At 40.9% G+C, this 24,064-nt stretch overlaps 1 protein-coding gene across 1 annotated transcript in view; it reads left to right on the forward strand.

Annotated features, from left to right (window-relative positions):
• The window catches only part of ELAPOR2 (endosome-lysosome associated apoptosis and autophagy regulator family member 2), a 50,719-nt gene that overhangs the window by 26,434 nt on the left and 221 nt on the right, over positions 1 to 24,064 (forward strand). Inside the window, exons 8-20 of the mRNA XM_054399565.1 lie at positions 1,064 to 1,244; positions 2,005 to 2,133; positions 3,111 to 3,201; positions 4,546 to 4,648; positions 6,549 to 6,686; positions 6,962 to 7,225; positions 8,132 to 8,305; positions 10,200 to 10,389; positions 14,243 to 14,339; positions 15,852 to 15,953; positions 18,132 to 18,258; positions 19,058 to 19,236; positions 20,258 to 20,423. Coding sequence (XP_054255540.1) covers positions 1,064 to 1,244; positions 2,005 to 2,133; positions 3,111 to 3,201; positions 4,546 to 4,648; positions 6,549 to 6,686; positions 6,962 to 7,225; positions 8,132 to 8,305; positions 10,200 to 10,389; positions 14,243 to 14,339; positions 15,852 to 15,953; positions 18,132 to 18,258; positions 19,058 to 19,236; positions 20,258 to 20,423 — 1,941 coding nt within the window. The remainder of the gene's footprint in view (positions 1 to 1,063; positions 1,245 to 2,004; positions 2,134 to 3,110; positions 3,202 to 4,545; positions 4,649 to 6,548; positions 6,687 to 6,961; positions 7,226 to 8,131; positions 8,306 to 10,199; positions 10,390 to 14,242; positions 14,340 to 15,851; positions 15,954 to 18,131; positions 18,259 to 19,057; positions 19,237 to 20,257; positions 20,424 to 24,064) is intronic.

The following is a 24,064-nucleotide window of genomic DNA, read 5'->3' on the forward strand; positions in this document are numbered from 1 at the left end:
CCATAATGATGAAGCACAACCAATGTCAAGCTGGGACATCAGGCCCATGAATCAGTCGGGATGTGGGTCAACTAGGGTACAGAACCTGGCACAAGCATGGCTATAAGACAGTGCAGGCAGGGACAAAGGGTGAGATCCTCCGCTTAATTGCAGCCTCCAGGAGCCGGAGCCTACAGTGAGGATTTTTCCAGCTTTTTTAAAAAACACTTTCAAAGATAATCAATACTTCTTGCTCTGTGATATCAGAGAGCTAACCTTGAGTGCAAGAAGTGCAACACCCAAGAGAACAAGTGCATGTACTCAGAGTCCTGGATCAGATTCAGAAGGTGAAATCTTTGCTGCTGAGCTCAATGTCTGTGCCTCTGGCCTGAAGGATCCCTGATGACACTGCTGAGACCATAAGGTGGAAGTACCCAGAGGGGCAGCTATGGCCAGGTTAAAGTCTTACCAGCTGAGTTTCTCAGCTTCATGGGTAATGCATCTCACCTAAGCCTGTTTCTGAGCACAGAAATTCATGTTAGTGTTCATAAAACGCTCCTTATATGATGTGGAGGGACTGGAGGGTGACTGGGAGAGCTCCTGTGTGTCTTTGGCATTTACTCAGTAGATGAAAAAGGCTGGAGAGAAGTTGAAGACTTTTCAAAGAACAGGCAAGTATGGAGAAAAAAGCAAAACTTGTGGTGATCCTTGATAGCAGATGCCTTCCCAACAATGGGATCTTATAATGCAGAAGTTATATTTTGGGTTTCTGTGGTTACAATGCAGATATTGCTCATGCAGTTTCATGGGAAAATTCACTAGATAAATTGGAATGAACAGTAGTAATTTCTTTCAGCCTCACACTTTTGCTTTGTTCTTAAGGTCTGGTATCTTGGAATAACCTGTGAACCCAATCACTTCTGTTTCCCTTCTCCACCCTTCACATACTGTCCTCAATGTGTGAGGCCTGGTTTTGGCCTGACATAATACCCTAATTTCATCCACAAAGGAGACCTTGATTGGTGCATCTAGTCCTAAAGCTTTGTAACAACATTGTTCATTGATCATTGTTTTCTCCTTCCAGACACAGATCATGTACAAATGGATTGAACCCAAGATCTGCAGAGAGGATCTCCCTGGTGCATTGACCCTACCTCCTTCTGGAGAAAGGAAGGATTGTCCACCCTGCAATCCTGGCTTTTACAACAATGCCTCATCTTCCTGCACTCCTTGCCCTCCAGGCACATTTTCTGATGGGACTCAGGGTAGGTGTCTACAAAAAAACCCCTGCTTGTGTCCCCAGAAGCAGTTGTCTACTTGTATGTGATTTAGTTTGATAACTCATCATCATAAGCCAGAATTCATTTTTCATAAAATACTTATTAAATAACATTGGAGAAATGGAGCTAGATATCTGTTTTCTCTCTGAAGTCCTTTCTCACCAGGGATTTCTGCTCTAAGTTGACCTCCTGTGTTCCAGATGGATTTGTTTGTTGATATAAACAACCTAAGGGTTATTTTGAGAGATTCTGAGAAGGGAAAAAGAACTTTCACAGTCAGTAATTCCTCCTCACGCTTTCTCCTGTCCATACCAATTTCTTCTTCATAAAAGTATAACGTGAAGCATTGTAAGATAAGTATTCATTCAGCTCTGATAGGCTAATCTCTGGCTTGTTGATTCTGAGATGTATTGACCTAGTGACCGCCTTACAACATTTTGTGGGAACTCATGTTTAACAGTGTGATCAAACCTTCATTGGAAGCCATTAAAAGGAAGTGTGGCTTGGGGGATCAGTTGCCTATTATTTACCATGAAGTTACAATCTGCAATTTGTAAAATGCTGGTCTTGGCTGCACTCTGCTGGTCTTGATAACTCCTTGACAGTTTAATTATAAAGAAATAAATTATTTTCTTTGCTCGTTACTTGCCTCAAGGTGTAAAACATAATACTTCTGTTCTTTAAAACAGTGTTTGAGATGTTCTTTGGCTGTGTGATTTTCATTTCCTTCCCTCTTGCCTTGTAGAATGCAAAGCCTGTCCTGCTGGGACTGAACCAGCTCTTGGGTTTGAGTACAAGTGGTGGAACATCCTGCCAGCCAACATGAAGACATCTTGCTTTAATGTTGGCAACTCCAAGTGCGATGGGATGAATGGTGAGCCAAACTCCCAGTGTTGTTATGTGCCTGTCTTTCTCTGGTGCTGATCACAGCTGTAGTGGAGTGCCCACCAAAATGAGTACATGCTTGGTTGTGTGAGTCACAATATAGTTTCTTCCCCTTTTATTAATTGCATCAGGCTTGGGATTCACTGTAAGATGCAGTGTTGTGATATCACAAAAAAGAAACAGAAAATGTCTTGTGTACTAGAAGAGCACAAGCTACAGCCCAGGTGAAGTTCCCTCAGTTAAGGACCTCACCATAGACTTTGTGGCATCTGAATATTCCTATTGGAAAAAGAAAAAAAGCACAACACAATTAAGTGACTTCTCTCTAGTTTATCTGCTTTCATGTTTTGTAATGACTGTGGTCCTTGAAGTCACACATAACTCTTCTGGAAAACTTAATTAAAGTCTGCGATTTCATCCATTTAGCACTCAGAGCTTTCTCTCTGCATGTGTGCTGAGACTGCAGTAGAGAGCAGTCACAGCTCACTGGTGAAAATGATATTGTTCAGGACTTCTCCCGTCTCCAGCCTTCTCTGAATGGTTTTCCTCAGTCTGATCCACCCTGCTGAGCTGATGTAACTCAAGCTTTGAATTACGCATGTTGAGCAGAGGGACACTGAGGTATATGAATAACACTTAACACACAGATTCATTTGATTCATCTGTTTTAAGGTTAGAAGGGATGAGATGGATCGTCCCCCTTGAGCAGCATAGCACAGGTCAGGGAATTTCAATTGCGTTGCTTGATTTCAAGGTGACATTTGCCTATAAAATCTGCAGTTCATACAATTACTAGAATTATTCATTCAAAAGCATTATTATACTGCTCTATAGTTAATACCAGACATCTCTGAAATGTGCTTAAGTACTGAATTACTTAAAAAAGTATGGTAATGTAGAATAATTTTTTGCCATACCATCCATTTATTGATGTTTTGTTTTTCTTTTCTTTTTTGTCATGTGAAGGCTGGGAGGTAGCTGGTGATCACATCCAGAGTGGGGCAGGAGGCTCTGACAATGACTATCTTATCTTGAACCTGCACATCCCAGGATTTAAGTAAGGAACAGGATTTTTTTGTTTTGGTTTGGTTTTTTTTTTTTTCATCTATTTCTCATTTATCTCGGTGCCTTACACCTATTTCATGCTACCCTTTCTATGGTATGAGTTTTCCCTTCAGAAATGCAATGATGTCATGAATGAGAGACAGAAGGAAATTATGATTTTATTCTTATGTCCCAATCAGCCCATTGCAGCAGACAGTTCTGTAAGACCTTGGTTTTTAGCAGTTTTTGCTTCAGCCTGAGATGCCAGCTGGTTAGATGTGTGGAAACTGAGGACAAAAAATATTTCTATCTCTCTGTTTCTGAATTATCCCAATGTAACCATCTATACCTGCTGTGGAGTGGATACTCCTGCCTGCCCTGAAAGTATTTTGCAGAAACCCAGCTTCCTTTGTGCTGTGAGTCTGGGCAGCCTGCACAGTCTGTGCTTCATCTTGAGACAGTGTAGAGATGCAGGCACTGCAGGAGAACAGGACATCCCACCTCTCCTGGACCCTCCGACAGGATGAAATAGCTGCTTGAGTCTGTGTCAAAAAAAGTGAGCTTAGATTTTTAACTCAGACCAGGTACTGAATATTGTGACAGGAAAAATGAACCTCACCCTCCCTTTGCTGTATCTGAACTGAGAGGGTTGTGGCTTCTTACAACCAATGTGCAAACCCTAATTTTTCAATTAATCAATCAGTCATGGAGTCAATTGTAGAATACCAGGTTGGAAGGAACCTCAAGGATCACCCAAACTTTCTTGGGAAAAACATGGTCTGGATAAGATGGCCCAGCACCCTGTCCAGCTGAGTATCAAAAATGTTTAGTGTTGAGGACATCACTGCTTCCTGAGCAAGATTGTTCCAGTGGCTGATTGTTCTCATTGTGAAAACTTTTTGCCTTGTGTTTCATCAGACAGTATGGGCAACAGTAAGAAAATTAAAGAGAAGCAAGAAACGTATCCATGGAAAAGCTTGTACTGTTTAGTACTTCTGGTTTGCATGAAACTCCTGAAAACATCTCTCACCAGGGGGGAATGAAAGCAATTAAATTGGTGTAAATCTCTTAAAGCATGTAATGCAGTTAATCCATAATATTCCCTACTAATATGGTCAAATGTGAGTGTTGATTATAAGGAGGGAACTTTACCATAAAGAATAACAAAAAAAAAAAAACCAACCCTGCTGCACCTGATACCCGGTGCAGAGGCCCTGTGCAAACTCTTCTGGAAGGGTAGGTTTTATGTGACAGGACTTTGATAGTTTCTTCACTGTACAAAAAACGATTTAAATGATTGACTGCTGCCTGTCTGGAGAGAACTTTGTAAATGTTTTGTTCCTTCTCTGTTAAACAGACCTCCAACATCGGTGACAGGAGCAACTGGGTCAGAACTAGGACGGATTACTTTTATTTTTGAGACCATCTGTTCAGCAGATTGCGTGCTGTACTTTATGGCAGTAAGTGAGACCTCTCTCTCTGTGACTGAGGACTGTGCCTGGGATTCCACATGTCGCTCTAATATCTCTACATAGATGTGATTAGTAGCAATTGGTTTATGATGATCAAGATTAAGTATGATATTAGTTTAATATACACAGTGCCCTTGCAGGAAGGATTTAATGAATGATACAGCAAAATTCCTCCACCACATGAGTTGTGAACCATTCCTGGGTATCTCTTTATTTTAGAAGAAATCACTGGACACCAAAGTGCCAAATTTTCCCTTCTTAATCCAACTGATAACATTCTCAGAGTCTCTTGTGCAGTCAAGTTAACCTCCAGAAGTTTTAGTCACAAGTGAAGATGTGAGATGGAGGGATGGGAAATGGGGAAATTTAGAAATTTAGTCTTGATACTGCCTACTGAAGGATCAGTAGGGCAGCAGACACATATTTATTTGTGAAAGTAAAGTGCCCTGTGTTTTACTTTCCTTCTCTGCTTATTGAAAGCCCATCAGCCGAGGAAGGTAACTGGATCTGTGATAGCTCCCTGACCCTTTCTCTGTCTGCAAAGGGAAACTGATCCTATTCTGTATTTGGTGGTACTTCAGAGGAATCTGATCCTAATTTAAAGATAATGAATTAGAAATTGGATGGCAATTTTAAAGAAATCTGCCTTTAGTGGTTATTGAAAAGAATCTGTTTTAAAGGTAAAGCATTTTTCACCGGAAAGTTTACAGCTAATAGAGAATAAGAAACAAGAATTTTGGTTAGGTTGAACAGTTTTTCCTTGTGTAATCTTTGATGCTGTTTTACTGGCCTCAGTTCTGTTTCACTAGAGACACCAACAAAGCAGGCATCCAAAGATGGTGGAAACTACAATTTTTTTCTTTGAATTTTGGCTTTCCCCTTTCTGTGCTCTGATACCTGCATGTTTTATACACAAACAGAATTTCAAGTCTAAAAGAATAACTGTGCTGAATCTGTCCTTATTACAGTTATAAAGTCCTTTCAACTTAACTGTTCTGTGAACTAGAGCATCTTTTGGAACAGAATCGTAGAATCACAGAATGGTCTAGGTTGGAAGAGACCTTAGAGATTTTCTACTCCAACCTCCCTGCCATGGGCATGGATACCTTTCAACTTGACTCAGCTGCTCAAGGCCTCAGCCAGCCTGGCCTTGAACAACCCCAGAGCCTCCCCAGGCAGCCTATTCCAGAGTCCCACTACCCTTGTAATGAAAAACTTCTTCCTAGGACCCAGTCTGAACTTGCTCTCCCTCAACTTCAAACCATTCCTCTTTGTCCTCTTGCTAGACACCCTTATGGAAAAGTCCCTCTCCAGCCTTCCTGTAGGTTCCCTTCAGGTATTGAAAGGTCACCCCTGAGTCTTCTCTAGGCTGAACAACCCCAGCTCCCACAGCTTATCCTAATAACAGAAGTGTTCTAGCCCTTGCATCATCTTTGTGGCCCTCCTCTGGACTCATTCCTGAGTCCTTCTTATGATGGGGACACCAGAAGTGAATACAGTATTCAAGGAGGGTTCTCACAAGAGCAGAGAAAACGGTAGAACCACCTTTCTTACCCTTCCAGCCACAGTCCTCTTGATGCAGCCTAGGATATGATTTGCCTTCCGGTCTGCATGAGTGTACCGCAGGCTCATGCTGAGCTTCTCATCAATCATTACACACAACTCTCTTTCTTCAGAGCCACTTTCAATCCACTCTGCATCCAGCCTGTATTTGTGCCTGGGACACCCATTCACAATTAAATTTCTGTTCTGTTTGCTCTCCCTTATTAAATGTTGAATGTGATTGTAAAGTCCTTTATATGTAATCTTTATATTATAGAACACTGGTGTTTAGTGTAGTATGACCACATTTTAAATATTTTGTTTTTAATTTATGTCAATTTTATAGGATGTTAATCGAAAAAATACCAATGTGGTGGAATCCTGGGAAAGAAGTAAAGAGAAACAATCCTACACTCACATCATTTCCAAAAATGCTTCCTTCACATTCACCTGGGCCTTTCAGAGAATAAGTGAGGGCCAAGATGTAAGTACTTCTTTATGCACAGAGCTTCATAGCACAGCTTTCCTTGGACACCCACTACCAGTGCTCTTGCCTTCTGTTGAAGCTTGCAGACGGGGTGAGTAGCTGTCACCATGTAGCAGTTCTTGGGAGGCAGCTGTGGATCCATGGGTCTGTGGAAAGGCAGACACATGTATAAGTCAATCCCTGAATTGGTGCAGTGGTGCATACAGCTGTGGTTAGTGTCCAAGTGCAATGATGTGATGACATCTTATTGGTTTCCTTGTCTCTTGCTCCAGAGCAGACAGTTCATCAATGACATGGCAAAGATCTACTCCATCACGGTGACCAATGCAGTGGATGGAGTTGCTTCTTTTTGTCGGGCCTGTGCTCTGGGCTCTGAGCAGTCTGGCTCATCCTGTGTGCCCTGCCCAGCAGGACACTACATCGAGAAGGAGAGCAGCCAGTGCAAGGAGTGTCCAGCCAACACCTTCCTCTCCATCCACCAGGTCTACGGCAGGGAGGCCTGCATCCCATGTGGGCCTGGCAGCAGGAGCACTGAGGTACAGAAACTGAGTGTCTCTGAGTGATGGGCAGACAGGGTTTATTGGGATGCAAGCTATCAAAGGGCCAGTTTTAGTGCAGGTATATGCCTTGTGAGATTTAAGTATAATTATAACCAGTGATCACACTCTTCCAAATACATCCCAAGTCTAATTTCTGTTTGCAAGTGTGCAACAAGAAGGTAAAATTGACCACACTGGCTTACAAAAGTTCATTTCAATAAGCTATACTGGGACAGTGTATGATCAGGGCAAGTATAGACACTACTTCCACCTAAAACTGTCTCAGACTCTTCTTGTTTTAAACTCAGGAACTTCCTCAGCTGGATGGTGTTTCTGTACCTATTGAAAACTGTAACAACTTCCTCTGATACAGAATTGCCTTTAAACCTAGATAAACTTTTATCATGTGCAGCATCCTTTGGCAAGTTGCTGCAAAGGGACTTGAAGAACTGCTCCAATTTGATCATCTTCTGTCTTTGGCTGCGTTCATGTCCTGCCCCTGTTTATTAAGCTGTTTCTTGTGTTTCCTTTGCAAGATGTAAGTGTAACTGAGGCCATGTTCTGGTCTATCTACAGGGCTTTAAGCTGGGACATTGGGATCCTAAAGGAACCCAAAACAAAACAAAGCAAGAAACTGCATTTTCTTGGATAATGCAGCAGACAGTAGAAGGGATAGGCACAGGTAACATTAAAGTCCTGATATGTGATTGCAAGGGACTGAAACAGTAATGGAAATTCTCCTGAGGGAAAGGTGAATTACAGGAAAAGGACAAAGTTCCCTCCCTTCCATCCTTGTAAAAGAAAGCAGTCCTGTCTTCACTTGTTTGCTTCTTTAACTCCCAGGTGAATGGTTTGCTGCTGATCTGTAACTGCTCCCTAATGGTTGTCTCTCTTTCTCTAAAGGACCACTCTGCCTGCTTCAGTGACTGCCTGCTGTCATACATCAAGGATAACCAGAGCCTGAATTATGATTTTAGCAACCTCAGCCAGGTGGGCTCATTGATGAGTGGACCCAGCTTCACCTCCCGCGGAACCAAGTTTTTCCACTTCTTTAACATCAGCCTGTGTGGGAATGAGGTGAGCTCAGCTGGTGTTGAGGGTTAGGAGGATTAACCAATCTACTGCTCTGTGGGATCACGCTGAGACAGGATGAGGACCCCCCTGCAGCTGCGGTGTCATTGACACCATGCAAATATTTCCCTCTGCCTCTTGCTTGGCAGTGCAAGAGGACTTTTGAGCAGCCAAGTGATTTTTCAGAGGAGAGATTACTATGTTTTAGGCATCAATAACATTCAGAAGAAAAGCCCTGTCATATCCCTACCTTTTCTTAGTTCTTGTGCCTTCAAGTCACTTGGGTCACAACCCTAAACTTCTGTGCTGCCACCAAGGAACTCAAGTGAAGAGTCTGAGTCTTTCAGTTGCAGCTTCTTTCCATGTGTTTCCCTTGTGACTTGGCTGTCAGCAGAGTCCCAGGGCACCCTGCTTTACGCCAGTGGCCAAAGTGCCAGTTTATGACTTCAACTACAGCCTTCTGAAATGGTGGGAAAACGTGGTTTTGTCCGTGAGTGCAAACACTCTCTGCCCGAGTCAAGATTTTCCTGTCTTGGTTTGGACTGTGCCAGAGCACATTGTCACACAAGTTTCAGAGCAGTACCAGTGATGTGAGTTGTCCTATGAAAGCCAATGAGTATAGTTTGCATTAATGTTTATCCCTGTAAAGTTCTGAACTTTCTTTCCTGTGTACCAAAGAATTGAGCGTGTACCAATTCCTGTGTACCAATGAGGCAAGTGAGTACTCACATTTCTTTACACAAAAATGATCAGAGGGCTGGAGCATCTCTCCTTTGAAGACAGGCTGAAAGAACTGGGGCTGTCCAGCCTGGTGAAGAGAAGGCTGTGGGGAGACCTTATAGCTACATTTCAATATCTGAAGAAGACCTATGGGATGACTGAGGAAGGACTGTTTAGAAGGGCTTGTAGTATTAGGATGAATGGTAATCGTTTGAAACTGGAGCAGGATAGGTTTAGGTTGGACATAAGGAAGAAGTTCTTTTCAGTGAGAATGGTGACATACTGGAGCATGCTGCCCAGGGATGTGGTTGAGGCCCTGACCCTGGAGACATTCAAGATCAGACTTCATAGAGCCCTGGGCAGCCTGATCTAGTTGGAGGTGTCCCTGCTCTCTGCAAGTCTGTTGGACAAGATAATCTCTGAGGGTTCCTTCCAACCCAATGTAATCTGTCAACCTGTGAATCTGTTTTCCATACTTTTAAAAGTCTGTTGAAATACCATCTGGATTAGAGCTGCTGACAACTAAATCCACAAAGGCACAGATAGCTCACTCCCCTGTGGATGTGGTTGTCACTTCTCCAAACTGCTATGGTGGTACTACAGTACTGCCAACCGTATAATAGGTCATGAATGCTTGGCATTTCATCAGGACAACTGAGTCTGGTGATTTGTCATTCATTGCTTTTGCTCAGAGGTTTTAACACTGGTTGTGACATATGGCATTAATGCAGTCTTGAGGGCTATGTATCTGTTTATGGATTTCGTGTATTTGTGTTCTGAAAATACTTTATCTGGAATAAATCCCAAATAAGTATTCTACAGATTATTATTTAAAGGTAAGGGAAATATGGTTTTATTTTGCAAGCCACTGTATTGTACTTTGCAAGTAAACACTGTGCTGTCAAGGTAAACAAAGAAGAGTGCTTTGTAGCAGAGGTTTCTTATAAGACACACCAGACATGACACCATGTTCTGGAGTCTGTACAAGACTTTAATCAGAGCTTTCACAATCATGCATTTTGTTGTTGCAATTTGTCCCGCTCATGACAGCAACATCAAGTTGTTTCTAAGGTGGGGTAATGAATGCAGTTTGCAATCAGGAAATTTGCAATTTCTCCCAAATTTTTAATGTCTTATCAACTATCAACAGCTTCCCCTTTTTATTGTTGATTGCCCACAGGGGAGGAAGATGGCTATTTGCACTGACAATATCACGGATGTCACTCTGAAGGACATGGTTGCAGAATCACAAGATTTTTCCAATTTTGTGGGAGCTTTTGTCTGTCAGTCCACCATCATCCCATCGGACAGCAAGGGTTTCCGAACAGCCCTGGCTCTGCAGTCCAACAGCCTTGCTGACAGGTTCTTAGGTACGCGATTTTTCTTCTGCTTGTTGTTGTTGTGGATGTTCTTAATGTATTTAGGCTGGCAGAATAAATCCTTCTCAGCTCAGCAGTGCTGCATTGCCTTGCTGGAAGAGTGTAGGGGCAGCCCAAGACTCAGTCTCACTTTGTTCCTGAGCTATGAAGCACATCTGGACAGACGCCATTGCTTTTTGCTGCTATTTCAGTTCAGCTGGTGGCTGGAGGAGAAGACTAAGAGCTGCCTCTACAGGCCCTCCATGCCTGTGTTGTTGACTCTTGTGTTTGGTTCTGATGGTTCCCATAGTGCATAGAATTAAAAAAATGGAGAATGTAATTTAAAAGTGCTGGATTTCTTTCATGTTTCCTACCCACTTCATGCAGGGCAAGACCAATCTCTCTAGTAGTCACATTAGTCCAAGTGTTTCTGCTCATGCCAATTCCCCAGTTGGCAATTTGAGAAGAAGCAGCTGGTGCTGCGACATAATTAGGCAAGGAGTGGGGAGGCTTAGGGCAGCATGAGGCCATGCACATCATATAGTCTTGCACTGCTCCAACTCACCAGTTCCCAGAGTCTGAGGCCAGATTAGACAATGAAATAATTTAGCCTGCTCACCTATCCATTACAGGCACTAAGCGTTTGTACTTTCTCCCTGGCACTGAGCCCAGAAACTCATGTTTGACAAAAGCATGTCTTTGGAAGAGCATTCAACCTGGACTTTTGAGACTGCCAGAAATAAAAGCTTTGCCACAGCCACTGGTATTTTTTCTCACTGGTCAAACACTGTCTCTGTATTTTGTTTTAAATCAAACTTGTTTCCTGATTGAATTTGCCTGGCTTCAGTTTTCAGCTCTTGCTTCTTATTTTTCCTTCTCCATTCCACACCCACATTTTCCTCTTTGGAAAGATATTTTATTTACTGGAATCATCACACCCTCCCCATTCTTCTCTTCTGGTAAAGTAAGCAGACCAAGTTCTTCTAAGTCTCTTGCTAGCATGTATTTCTCTTAAACATCTGAATACTTTTTGAGGCTCTTTCTGCAGCCTCTAACTCTTTATTATATTTTCTTAAATCATGGACATCAGAATGGGATACATTCACGTATTTAATTTATTAGAATGGCAATAAAATAGTTTCCATGCTTGTATTTACATGCAAGGTTAGAATCTCTGACTCCTCCTTTCTCCAGGCTGATGTCATTTAATGATGGCTTGTTGAATCTAATGTGCACTCTAGATTTTTTTTTTTCCTGATGTTACACTTTCCAAGGGAAAAAAATCTCTCTTCCCTAGGACTGGCCTTCATCCTTTGCTATACTTGTCTTGACAAAAATATGTTTAGTTTGATTTGGACTAGCTTACCAAATGAACCTTGTTTTATTCCTGCTCCTCTTATTGTTTGACTCATCAACACACTTAGCCAACAGTAATTATATAGATACTTGTAGATCCTTGATGATAATTTTGGGATTCTGATATCAATACTTAGAGCAGCCTGAAGATATACCACATTTGATGACAATTTTCCATGTCCAGACAATTTTATAATTAGTTAGTTAAGTAATTTTTAATCCAGAGTATGCACTGCATTGATGTGATACTGCTAACTTTTTAATTAGAATATCATCTGGTAATTAGTGAATTATTTGATAAATTTGCATAATTTTCTTTAGCAGCCAAATTTATCAGCACTCAAGGAATGAAATAAGATTTTCTTAACAAGAAAACTCCATGAACCATGCTGACTGTCAGTCGTAATGTATCTGTCCATTAGCTAAAGCCCAACTTCCACTTACCATTGCTGTTACTTTGCCTCATTGTTTTAATTGCATTCCAATTTGGCTCACCGTATTCCCCCCTCCATCAGTCTTTTGACCTTTTGGTATCATTAAAATCTCTTTGAAAGGTCAGCCTTAGGTACAGGTTTGTTAGTTTCTAAGCATGCATGCCAAATATATGCCAATATCTTTTCTGCCACTGAAGGAATGAGGTGTTCAGTCATTGACTTAGAAAGCAAGGAGATCCTTTTTTTTCCTAATAGAGAGATAAGATGTCAAGCTCTTCTGCTGCTTTTTCTTTATCCTAACTGTTACATTTTTGAAATGGTTGAAGTTTACCTTTCCTATCCATACAATGTACTTTTATGTCCAGTATTTCTGAAAACCCCGCAAACTTAAAATTTTTCTTGTTCTGCAAATCAGAGGCTTTTCCTTGAAGCCTTTAGCATCTATTATACATTTTTCTTTAACTTATAACTTTTGATTTTATTTGATTCTCTATTTTCCTTCCATTATACTTACGCCAATATGTTAATTTGCTATTTTACTGCTTTTCTATGATTCTGTGACTCTCATCCAGTCAAAGCTACTGTCATTCTTGAGAGAATCATAGTGGCTTTTCAGGCATATTATTATTATTATTATTATTATTATTATTATTATTATTATTATTATTATTATTATTATTATTATTATTATTATCATTATGTCACACTTGATTCTGCTTCTAGTGTTCTTAGTTTTGAGAAACTACACTTTGAGATGCCATCTCTACAGTACTGCACACTGCATGTGAATATTCTCTTATTTCCCCTATTGAATATAATAAGGTCCCTAGGAACTATCATCTTCCAGCCTAGTGAGTAATTAATCTTTGTCCATTGTCTTTCAATACTAATTTAATTTACCCTGCAGTGTCTCTGATGAGAGGAAATTATCATCCTTGCTGATGTCAGCATGTATTCTCAGAATGGAATCTCCTCCACAATAATCTGGCATCTTTCTGCACAGGCTCCTGAGGGTTGCTGCACCACAGCTGTCTGTTGTTGCGATGCTCTATAGCTATCCCTAACTTTCAAGCCCTCCTAAGCAGTATTACTGAGCACATGGATCCATATGCCTTTGCAATCCAAGGTTCTGATTTGTCCTATACCAGGTAGCAGAACTATTGCAAACTGCCACGTTTGTTGTCTCCTATATTAACGTTCTCCAGCTGTGTGACTCATCCTCCCAAAGCCAAGTCAAAGACAAGCTGAAGTCCTAAGAATGCAGCTAGACTGTGAATTGTTGCAAGAACAAGTGGAAAAGTTGTTTTCTTCGGTCTTTCTAGTCTTCCCACCAGTCACTGGCTGTTACCATTTTTTGTTATTGTTCTAGCAATTTTTCATTTCTCTAGAAGGGTGCAGCCTATGCCATTTATACAGCTCCCTCTCCTAAAATGTTGCAGTGCAGCACTGGCATTTACTGTCCTCTTTGGTTCATGGGGTTGGAAAGATGTCTAATAACTTTGGTTACTTGAATTTTCATCTTTTTTAGTTCCTCTCTAGTATCCATGCAGATGTGTGTAACCTGTGTTGTTCCACACACCAGCCTGTCATTTGTTCCAAAATGTCTCATCAAGACTTCAGAATCTTGTCATTGTAACTTTCAGTTTTCCCTGTTGTAGTACTGAAGATTCCTCGGGGTGTTACATGGTTATTGTATGTTAGGGTTATACCTTCAAGGCCTATGCTTTGAGCAGCTGATTGGATCAGATTTCTTCAGCAGTCCTTTTCCTATTCTGTAATATCCCATGATTGCTTTAAACTCATAAAAAAAAAAGAGTAAAACTCATTTACACTGGTGCTTTTTTATTATTTTTTGGTTTTGTTATGCCTTTACGAGGAACCCAGTCTGTTTGAGGAACATATAAATCTGCAAAATTTAGTTAGAATAATATAAGTTGTATAATGTATAGTCATGTCATTAAATGCTGTTGACACCCATACCTTTCAGACTTAGAAAATGTTATATGTGAACCCTTCAAAAATCCATTCTCAGCTCGTTCCTCTTTTTTGTTCTTTTTCTTCTTCTTACATTATAGGAGCTACTATTGAGACAATGCTGGAAAATATAAGCATCAAGACAGATATGTTTCCTCCCTCTCCAAATAAAATACCTGATGTGCATTTCTTTTACAAGTAAGTAAAATATACTATTTATTGGTATGCCAAATTTCTTTATCTATTTGAAGGAATCTAAAATTGTGAGGGGAGGTCTTTAATCCACCTTTATTCTTTACCACTTTAGTCAGTATCTGGATGATAATGATTGACATGTTGAAGAATATCTTATGAAATCAGTAAACATTGTTCACTCTAGCCTAAATTAAGCCTGATATTTGGAGTGATACCAGAGCTGACATACTTCTAGGTGACTCTTCCAGTGTGGAATACCAGAGTTTGGGTAGGAAGTAGCTCAAAGATCACCTGACCTGGAGTACTGCATCCAACTCTGGTGCCCTCAACACAAGAAGGACATGGACCTGATGGAGTGGGTCTAGAGAGGGCCATGAAGACAGTCAGGGGTCTGGAACACCTCTTCTATGAGGACAGGCTGAGGGAGTTGGAGTTTTTCATCCAGGAGAAGAGAATGCTCCAGGGAGACGTAGTAGCAGCCTTGCAGTCCCTGAAGGGAGCCTACAAGAAGGCTGCAAAGGGACTGTTTACAAAGCCCTAGAGTGAAATGACAAGGGACAATAGGTTGAAATTAGAGAAGAATACATTTAGTTTGGATGTTAGGCACAAGTTCTTTACCATGAGGGTGGTGGAACACTGGAACAGGTTGCCTAGGAAGGTAGTTGAGGCCCCATTTCGGAAGGTTGTCAAGATCAAGCCTGACAGGGTTCTGAGCAACATGATCTAGTGGAGGATGTCCCTGCTAGATGACTTTTGGAGGCCCCTTCCAACCCAAACCATTCTATGATTTTATGTCTACACACTGGTGTCTTCATTTGAACCGGATTTCTAAGCTTGGGCTCTGGAGCCCATGGGGCTGTTCAGCACGTACCTGTATTTATGTGTTCTATTTATTGGCTGTCTAAATTGCGTTGGTTTTAGTGATTGATCTTAATTTGCTGTGGCACTTTGGATATCAAACTTAAATTATATGTCTGATTATGCAGCCTGAACCCCACACCAGTGACTCTGAGTATATTATGAACTTGGCTTACAACTTTTACTGTGTTGGAATAAAGGTAAATTTTTGAATCTCCTTTGCCTAGTGTTATTTCAGGACAATATGGTTCTCAGATTACTAGGCAAGGAGGGAACTGTGACAAACTCTCCAGCAGAGAGTAACACACCAGCCACAGCACATGTGATTCTCTTTTTAAAATCATTCTATTCTTTTTCTGGTGCATGTTTATTCCTTGACTCTGCAGAAGTCAAACTAGATAGAAGAACAGAGCAGTTCCCTGAGTGACATCTTAGAGCACTTTGAGATTCAAATGAGTTGGTGAAACCTACCCTGCCTCTCTTGCTCCTTTTTTTTCTGCCTTGCAGCTGACAAAATCAAACATACTGTGGTAAAGGTATTGCAGTTGGTATTGCAGTTGGTATTACAGTTGCATGAATGGCCAGAGACCTATGGAAGAGCAAGTTCTGTTTACTGTAATAGAGACACACCACATTTCTTCTTTTGTTTGACATTAGGTCTTCAACAGTGACAACCTCCTGTGAAAATGGTCGTGCAACTGTTGTAACAATGAGATGCAACACCAACAAACCAGACCAAGGAGAGCTTTCTGTGCCCAGGTATTTAAGTATTTGTATCCTAGTAGATAGAGCCAAATAGCTTTTTCTCCTCAAGTAATATGTACAAAATTTATTATTAATTTTATACTTAACTACAATGAGGAGTGCTGTCTTCCTCATCATCCACACAGGAGGTCTCCCTCATTTCTCCTAGGTTAAGGACATGTGTGCCCATCACCTCCCAGCAGAGCAGCTGCTCTGTATTCAGGCTGTGTGGTGACAGAGATTAGAGATCAGGCAGGTCGTTCCAAACTTAAAGTCAAAAGAAAATGTAATGATGTTTTTCTTGTCTCCACTTCTTATTTTGATCTTTGGCCTCCTCATTAGAGCTGCCTAGCTGGGGCTTTGAGAGGTTGTTTTTCTTCCTCGACCTACATCAGTGGCTGTGTACAAGGTTATTTTGGGGAAAAAGATCAGCCTGTCCTAAGAACTATGAAATCTGCTATTGCAATGCTTATGTGAGCCCTGACTCTGTCTAATTCAAGATCTGCATGTATTTATTTATGCACCTCATCACTCCAGTTTATATCCTGGACCCCTTGTACCAGTTGCTTTTATTTTACCTGACCTTTTTTCCCTTCACTCTGATTCAAATGACTTCTTTCTTCCTAAGTCCTGCTTATGCCTGTGCTGAAAAAGTTTCAGAGAAAAAACAGTGTGATTCTTCAGAAGTCCCTCTTCTTCTTTGGCTGTCAGGGCCCATCTTAGTCTGTCTGGACATTACTGTCAGCAGATAGCCCTCTCACTCATCCTCCCTCACAAAAGTTGAATCCTTTTCCCAAAAGCAAAGTGTGGGATTCTCATTGATCCCTGTCCCTCTTGGAAGGGTTAACCATGCTCCTTTGAGTGAAGGCAAAGAGGTATCTGCCTCACAGGTGATGGATGAGTGATTGATGTTTGAACACCTTTGGAGATGCTTACCCCAGTTTCTCAGGGACCTGACACGCTACATATTATGCTAGGCAACAAGCCACTGTCTATCAACTGCTGTATGAAAATCCTGCAAATGTCCTTCTAGTGTTACAGGTTAAACAATGTAAACTGTGATCATTTACTATAACAGGTGGCTTGCCTTGCTTTTAAAAGTGTGATCCTGGGAAGAAATGGCACACAGCTGACATGATGGACCTTATCTCAGTTCTTGTTGACTTCTCCCTTCTGAGACCCTTCTGGCTAGCTCATCAGTTAGACAGCTATTTTCAGTGAGATATCTGATACGTGTCAAATAATACTGCATGTAACTCCTTGATCCTCCAGACACAGTGTTTAGTATCACATGAAGTTTCCTTCTAAGATGAAGGAGGTTGAGAAGAAAGGTCTGCCAATGCTTTTGACATGTACATTGAAAAAATGTTCCATAATCCAGAGGAAAGTTGTCAGTTGTTAAAATCATGATAATTGAGCGTAAGCTTTTAGAGCTTTGGATTTTTCAGTCCATCAGATCAGGATAAAAGATTTTCAGATGATACAGAAAAAAACCCATTTTTCTGTATGAATCTATTTCACATTTACGTGGTCTAAATTCTTGCACTGACTTTTGGCTACTGCTGCTATTAGATCTGATCTAATTGTCAGTAGCAAAAGCTGTGTGAATGTCCTGCCACTGCTAGTACAACTTTCTTCTGCAGGCTGAATACAAAATAGGGTCATTAGTCTTTCTCAGACTAAGAGAAGCTGTTATCACTTTGTTAACTGGTGAACATCCTTCCCGTAATTAACCGTGACAGGACAAGTCCACTCCATATGGAAATAATCACCCAGATATCATTAGAGCAACAGCAGGAACCAGATAGCAGCATTCACATGGAACAGTCATCCAGTGCAGAACAGTGATAGAAATGCATGCGGGGCTAGCCTGTGCTGGTGAAACACTGGAGTAGTTCTGCTGGTCTCCAAGGTTTGCTTCTTTTTCTTCATTGTAGGTATTATGAGTGGCACTCACTGGCAGGAACTGAGCTGTTATTGTAGACTTTGGCAGCCCAATGTCTGTTTTCACTTGAGAAAGCATTTTAAAAACCGGGAAAAATTCTTCTTCCAGATTTTTCCATCTGCTGACTCAATGGATGTTTTCCCATCTGTTGGACTTGCCATTACCAACCTTCAACAGTGGAATGTGTAGTGAGGATGCAAACTCAGGAGTGTTTCATAAATGCTAACCAAGCTCTGCTCTCCTCGTAGCTCGTGCCCTGCGGGCACCTGCGATGGATGCACTTTCTACTTTCTATGGGAAAGTGCAGAAGCTTGTCCTCTCTGCACAGAGCAAGACTACCATGAGATTGAGGGAGCCTGCAAAAAAGGATTTCAGGTATGGGAGCAGTGGCTCCAAGCCACAGGGGTTAATTTGGGTGTAACTTGGACTCTGCTGAAAATCAGTGAGCAGATTGATGTGTAAGTACAGGTAGAGCTGTGAATCATAGAATTATTTTGGTTGGAAAAGGCCTCTAAGATCTGAATCTGGCTGGATGCAAGTCTTATTGGTGAGGTTCTGTGTTGAGAATGAGGGATGTTTGTGTCAATAGCAGTGTGTTTCATGGAGGAGAGTGGGCTTGTGCTGACCAGAAATGTGGGTAGTGATGTGAACTTTGTATGCATTCATACACACAGGCAAGTAATTTGTGAAGGATGGAGTGCTCAAAAGGCCCAATCCTTTAACAGCCATAAACATCAGAGGCAGGCTAGGAAAGGATTCAGAATTTCAGTTCAGAAATTCACCCTTCCTTGCTTGCTTTTTTCCCCCTGCTGCATTCTCTAGTCAAATACAAGGAAGTCCTTTCACAGATTCAGAACTTTACTGTTGATCAACAGCTCCAATGCAGGCACAACATATTCACAATTGCTGTGCAATACATATTTTGCCAGGTGATGAGCAATATGGAAGAGGAAATCCTTTTGCCATATCTGAATCAGCAGGCACAATCAAGGGGACAGTTGAACAGACAATGTTACTCCACCCATAGCCTGAAAACCTGAAGTACAGGATTTGGTTTGCTTTCATTGGAAAGACGTCTAATCTTTCTATCTCAAAACAGGTTGTTTTCTTCAACTCAAAATAGTTCTCTGTTTTTGTGCAAACAGCTCACTTTTTGGTGTTTTCTGTTTGAAAGGAAACTTTATATGTATGGAATGAGCCAAAGCATTGCATTAAAGGGGTTTCCTTGCCAGAAAAAAAGACCAGCACTTGTGAAACAGTGGACTTTTGGCTAAAAGTTGGAGCTGGTGTTGGTGCTTTCACAGCTGTTCTGCTCATAGCCTTGACCTGCTATTTTTGGAAGAAGAACCAGAAGTAAGTACTGCAAATTGTGTTCCATATAAAAATAAGCTAAAAGTTTGATATAGTGAACAGAAAGATGTTTCATGGGTCTGACCCATGTTGATGAGAAATACTATATTGGATCAGTCCATTAATCCACCAAGCTGGCGTTTCTGCCAACAGTGGCTTTCAAAAATGCTAGTGAGGAAAGCATATGAAGTCCATAGTAATTTGTTACAGCATATTTTCCCAACAAGAATTGGTTTTCTTTAACCCCTGAAAGTTCAAAGTTGACTGTAGGTCCTAATGCAACATGGTTTTCTCAGTATCTGAAGACCAAAATGATTTCTCTTTAGTCTAATTAGTCCTTTTCAGTTGGGTTAAAATAAGCTTCTTGACTATATATATTACTTAGGTCCATTTTGGCAGAGCATGTCTGATATACACCCAGAAGATATCTTCTTTCTGAACTGAACACACTGACTGTTCCCCACCCACATTGTCCTCTGCTTCCCAAATCTCGTGTCATAAACTTCCAAAACCCAATTGCACCTGCATGGGATTTCATAACCCCCATAGCTTCATCAAAAGCATACTGAACTATCATGGTCCCTACTTCTTGCTGCCTCCTACCACAGACCATTACATATCTCTACTTTCTCCCATAGCCTCCTTGGGCAGGAATGTTATGCAGATTCTGATGCAGGCTGAAGTCAGATCTGCTGTTGCCCTAACCAAGGACACAGGTTGCACTTCATGCAGGAAATTCTCCTGTCCTACTCGCGGTCAGAAAACGTGGCTCTTTTGCAAGGATAAAGAACTAATCTGGAGAGCAGGAGCTCAATGTATTTTTAATACTACTTTGGTTGCATATTTTTAATTATTGATGTTATGGTAGGGCCCCCTCGACTGCAACAATTGAAAAGTACCTAACTTCCAGTAAATACCTCAGTGGAAGGATTGCAGATAATCTAAATATAAACTCCTTGAATATGGGACATTTGTAAAAAAAACCGAAAAACAAATCCATGAATATCTGGCTTTACATCTTCAGGCTGGAGTATAAATATTCCAAATTAGTGATGACAGCAAACTCAAAGGAGTGTGAGCTGCCAGCTGCTGACAGCTGTGCTATAATGGAAGGAGAAGATAATGAAGAAGAAATAGTATATTCAAATAAGCAGTCACTGCTGGGGAAGCTCAAGTCCTTGGCAACGAAGGTAAGTAGTAATTACTACCATTAATACTAAAAAGGAATTATTACCTTTATTTACTGCTGGACCTGATAAAGCTGTGATGCTAATTTGTGCAGTGCTTTGTGCAGCCTCCCATGCACATGTCACTCAGCCTATGGCTGATCTGCTGAATTTCAAAGTATAGTATGGATATTGCAGAGAAATGTTGCAGGGTATCAAGGAAATGCTCCCTCTTCTGCAGTGAGATTTCAGTAGCATTTTTTATTGTATGGGTGATACGGAAAAAGAGTAGTTAATGGCAGGGGGGTCTTCTCTGCTTGGATTCCTACTAGAGACCTCCAGGGAACCTCTCTGCCTGGATTCTTACCAGACACCTCCATTGCTGAGGCAAACACAGTTATTATAGATACATAACATTTGGAACATAACCATCAGCCAGATGCATGCATCTCACCTGGACTAGCTTCATGGCTGATCTAAGAACCATTATTTTGAGTACTATAAGATTCAGTTCCTATAGTACAGGACAGACATCAACCATAGCCTTACCCAATTCATACTCAACCTCCTCCATTTCAGTGGGAAGCACTGGCAAAAAGCTTTTTTTTTCCTGCAACACATATGATGTAGGTTGTTGCATGTCTGAATACATTGCACAACATTTGAACATTTCTGAGATGAGCAACAGAGAACCATCATGGTAGATCCTGCAAGCACTTTGATCTTTCTTCCAAATGCCTTAAAATCTATGGGAAGAGTAGTGTTGTCTTTTAGGGAGTCCAGCTTGGGACACTTATTATGATCAGGATATAGGTGGATCACATTTTCCCTTTCAAACAGTTTTACTGAAGTGTGTCATTTCAAAATAGGAAGATTTCTTAAAAGATCATAATTAAAAAAATATTTTCACAAAATCACTTCCTTGTTTCTGATCCAAATAATATTGAAATTTGAGATTTTTTTCTTGCATTCATTTTTTTTCCTTTTAGTGAGTGCAATGTAATTAAAACCTTTGTGTCTTCTTTCTTTTCCTTTATTTTTCTCTTATCCTTGTTCTTTTATTTATTTATGTATCTATTTATTATTGTTAGCCTGCTGTCCTCTTTCCATGCTACCAGCTCCCCAGATCTCCCTTCTGGGAGGAGTTACCATTACACAGCTAATATGTGGAACTTCCCCTTAACCCCAGCCTGACAACGTGTCTTTCAAAATCAATAATGTTATTTGTGGAAAGCAGCAGAAATTCAATATTAATTCTTAATTCAATATTGAGAATATTGAATATGTAAATAGAATCAAATCATCAAAGTCTGTTGATGGTGTTGCAAAAATGGAAGTTGATTCCATTTTGAATTCAATAGGGATTGACTTTGAAATGGGCTTTTGTCCATGAAATAACTTGGCTGGCTGTGGCTGAGCATAATGACCACTGCTGTTGGTGAGGGAAATGTTTTGCTGTATGTCTGATAAGTGTAAAAGCTTTGCTGACTCCTTTTGCAGCACCACTGTCTCCTTCTTGATTAGAGGTATAGAAATGAGAGTGCGGGAGAAGTTTTGTTCCGTTTTGTTTTTCCTCTTTAAAGTATGCTTTAGTACTTCAGACCACTTGAATGCTTATTTGGACTCAAAAAGAGGGGTTTTTAAAGTTCCTGTATCCCTTGTAGCAGGCTCCCTGTGTATTTTCTTCTCTTTAAACAAGACTGTCAGATATTTCTAAGCTTGTTCTTTTTTTTTTTCCTGCTAAATAATCGTAGCTGGCAAGCTTGGCTTCCAGTACCTCATTAGCTTACTGAAATCTGTGTCCTGTATCCCTGCAGATAACTGGAATTCAATATATATTTCTCCAAAACAAATGTTATAGGCGTCACTTTTCATTTATGCAAAAGATGAGGAAATTCATCTCCTGCTGCATAAGCATGTAAAATACAGGAAAAACCATATGGAGTGAAAATGGGAAAAAAGAGGAGAAATGTAAACTGAGAGATCTGAAGTATCCTAGCTATATGTTCAAGCTTCAGGCAATGGCATTTCTATGGAGCAAAACACCTCCTGAAGCTCCATGAAGTGGTTTTGAGTACCCAAGAAATTGAAGACTAGGCTTGTAGTGTAGAAAGAAATGACTGCTATAGTTAATGAGAATATAGAAATTAAGGAATTATGAAACCACTTCAGACTGTAGACTATTCTAGTTCTGTCTGTCCAGCATAGCAATACCAAGTCATTCAGAACAAGAAATACAGAATCATAGAGTCACAGAATCATAGAATCACAGAATCATAGAATGGTTTGGGTTGGAAGGGACCTCCAAAGGTCATCTAGTCCAACCTCCACTTCAGTAAGCGGGGGCATCCTCAACTAGTCTTGAGACTCACCTTGAATATCTCCAGGGATGGGGCCCCAACTACCTCCCTGGGCAACCTGTTCCAGTGTTCCACCACCCTCATGGTAAAGAACTTCTTCCAAACATCCAATCTAAATCTGCTCTTCTCTAGTTTGAAACCATTGCCCCTTATCCTTTGTCAAAAGTCCCTTTCCAGCCTTCTTGTAGGCGCCCTACAGGTACTGGAAAGTTTCTATTAGGTCTCCCAAGAGCCACCTTTTCTTCAGTTTGAAGAACCCCAGCTCCCTCAGCTTTTCCTCATTGCAGAGATGTTCCAACCACCTGATTGTTTTCGTTGCCCTCCTTTGGGCCTGCTCCATCAGGTCCATGTCCTTCCTGTATTGTGGGCTCCAGAGCTGGATGCAGTACTTCAGGTGAGGTGTCACCAGAGCAAAGTGGCAGAATCATCTCTCTCAATCTGCTGGCCACACTTCTCTTGATGCAGCCCAGGATGCGATCTGTCTTCTGGGCTCTAAGCGCACTCTGTCTGCTCCATGCCCAGCTTCTTGTCTATCAGCACCCTGCAGTTCTTTTCTGCAGGGCTGCTTTCTACCACCTCATCCCCCAGCCTGTATTGATAGTGAAGATTGTTCTAACCATATTCTGCAGTAGGCTAGAATAGGGCAATTTTCTCCCTGTTCTTTCTCATATCTCCTCTAGGCTGATCAGAGTGAGACAGCTTTAAAATCAGATCATGAAGTTTCCAAACTGTCTAACTACATCAATAAGTACAAAAAGTAGGTATATGTAGTGGGAACCAGATTTTTCTAGTGAGTGCTTTTATTAAGGCTCCTTCATTCATTGCTTCTACATGAACCATGGGGTTACTCACACATGTAGTAACACATATGTCCATACTTTGCACCCTGATGCCTGCCAGCCATATGGCCTAGGCTGGCACCCAGCAAATAAAAGCAGAAAGAAAACTCAACCCTTCAGCCCTGATTTTTGAAATATTAGAGGATTTGTAGACTCTTCTTTTTTTTCTTTTTTTTTTTTTTTCCTATGGGTAACGCAGTAGAAGAATTATAGTGGGAATCCAGGAGTGAGGCAGTGGTGTTCACACACACAGACTTTACTCCAGACATTTAATTCTAGGAAACACATTAATAACTAATAATACCACAGATATAATTACCTTGCAATTTGTTGACTGTTGTTGACTACTTGTTCTATACTATGAGTATACTATTTTTCCTGTACCCTCTCAATTAAGTACCATGAGAAATATATATGTCCTAATTTGTTGATTTTGCAGATTTTTACAGAACTAGTAGTGGTGTTA

Source organism: Indicator indicator, chromosome 3 (genome assembly GCF_027791375.1).
Source record: "Indicator indicator isolate 239-I01 chromosome 3, UM_Iind_1.1, whole genome shotgun sequence".
Classification (NCBI taxonomy): Eukaryota; Metazoa; Chordata; class Aves; order Piciformes; family Indicatoridae; genus Indicator; species Indicator indicator.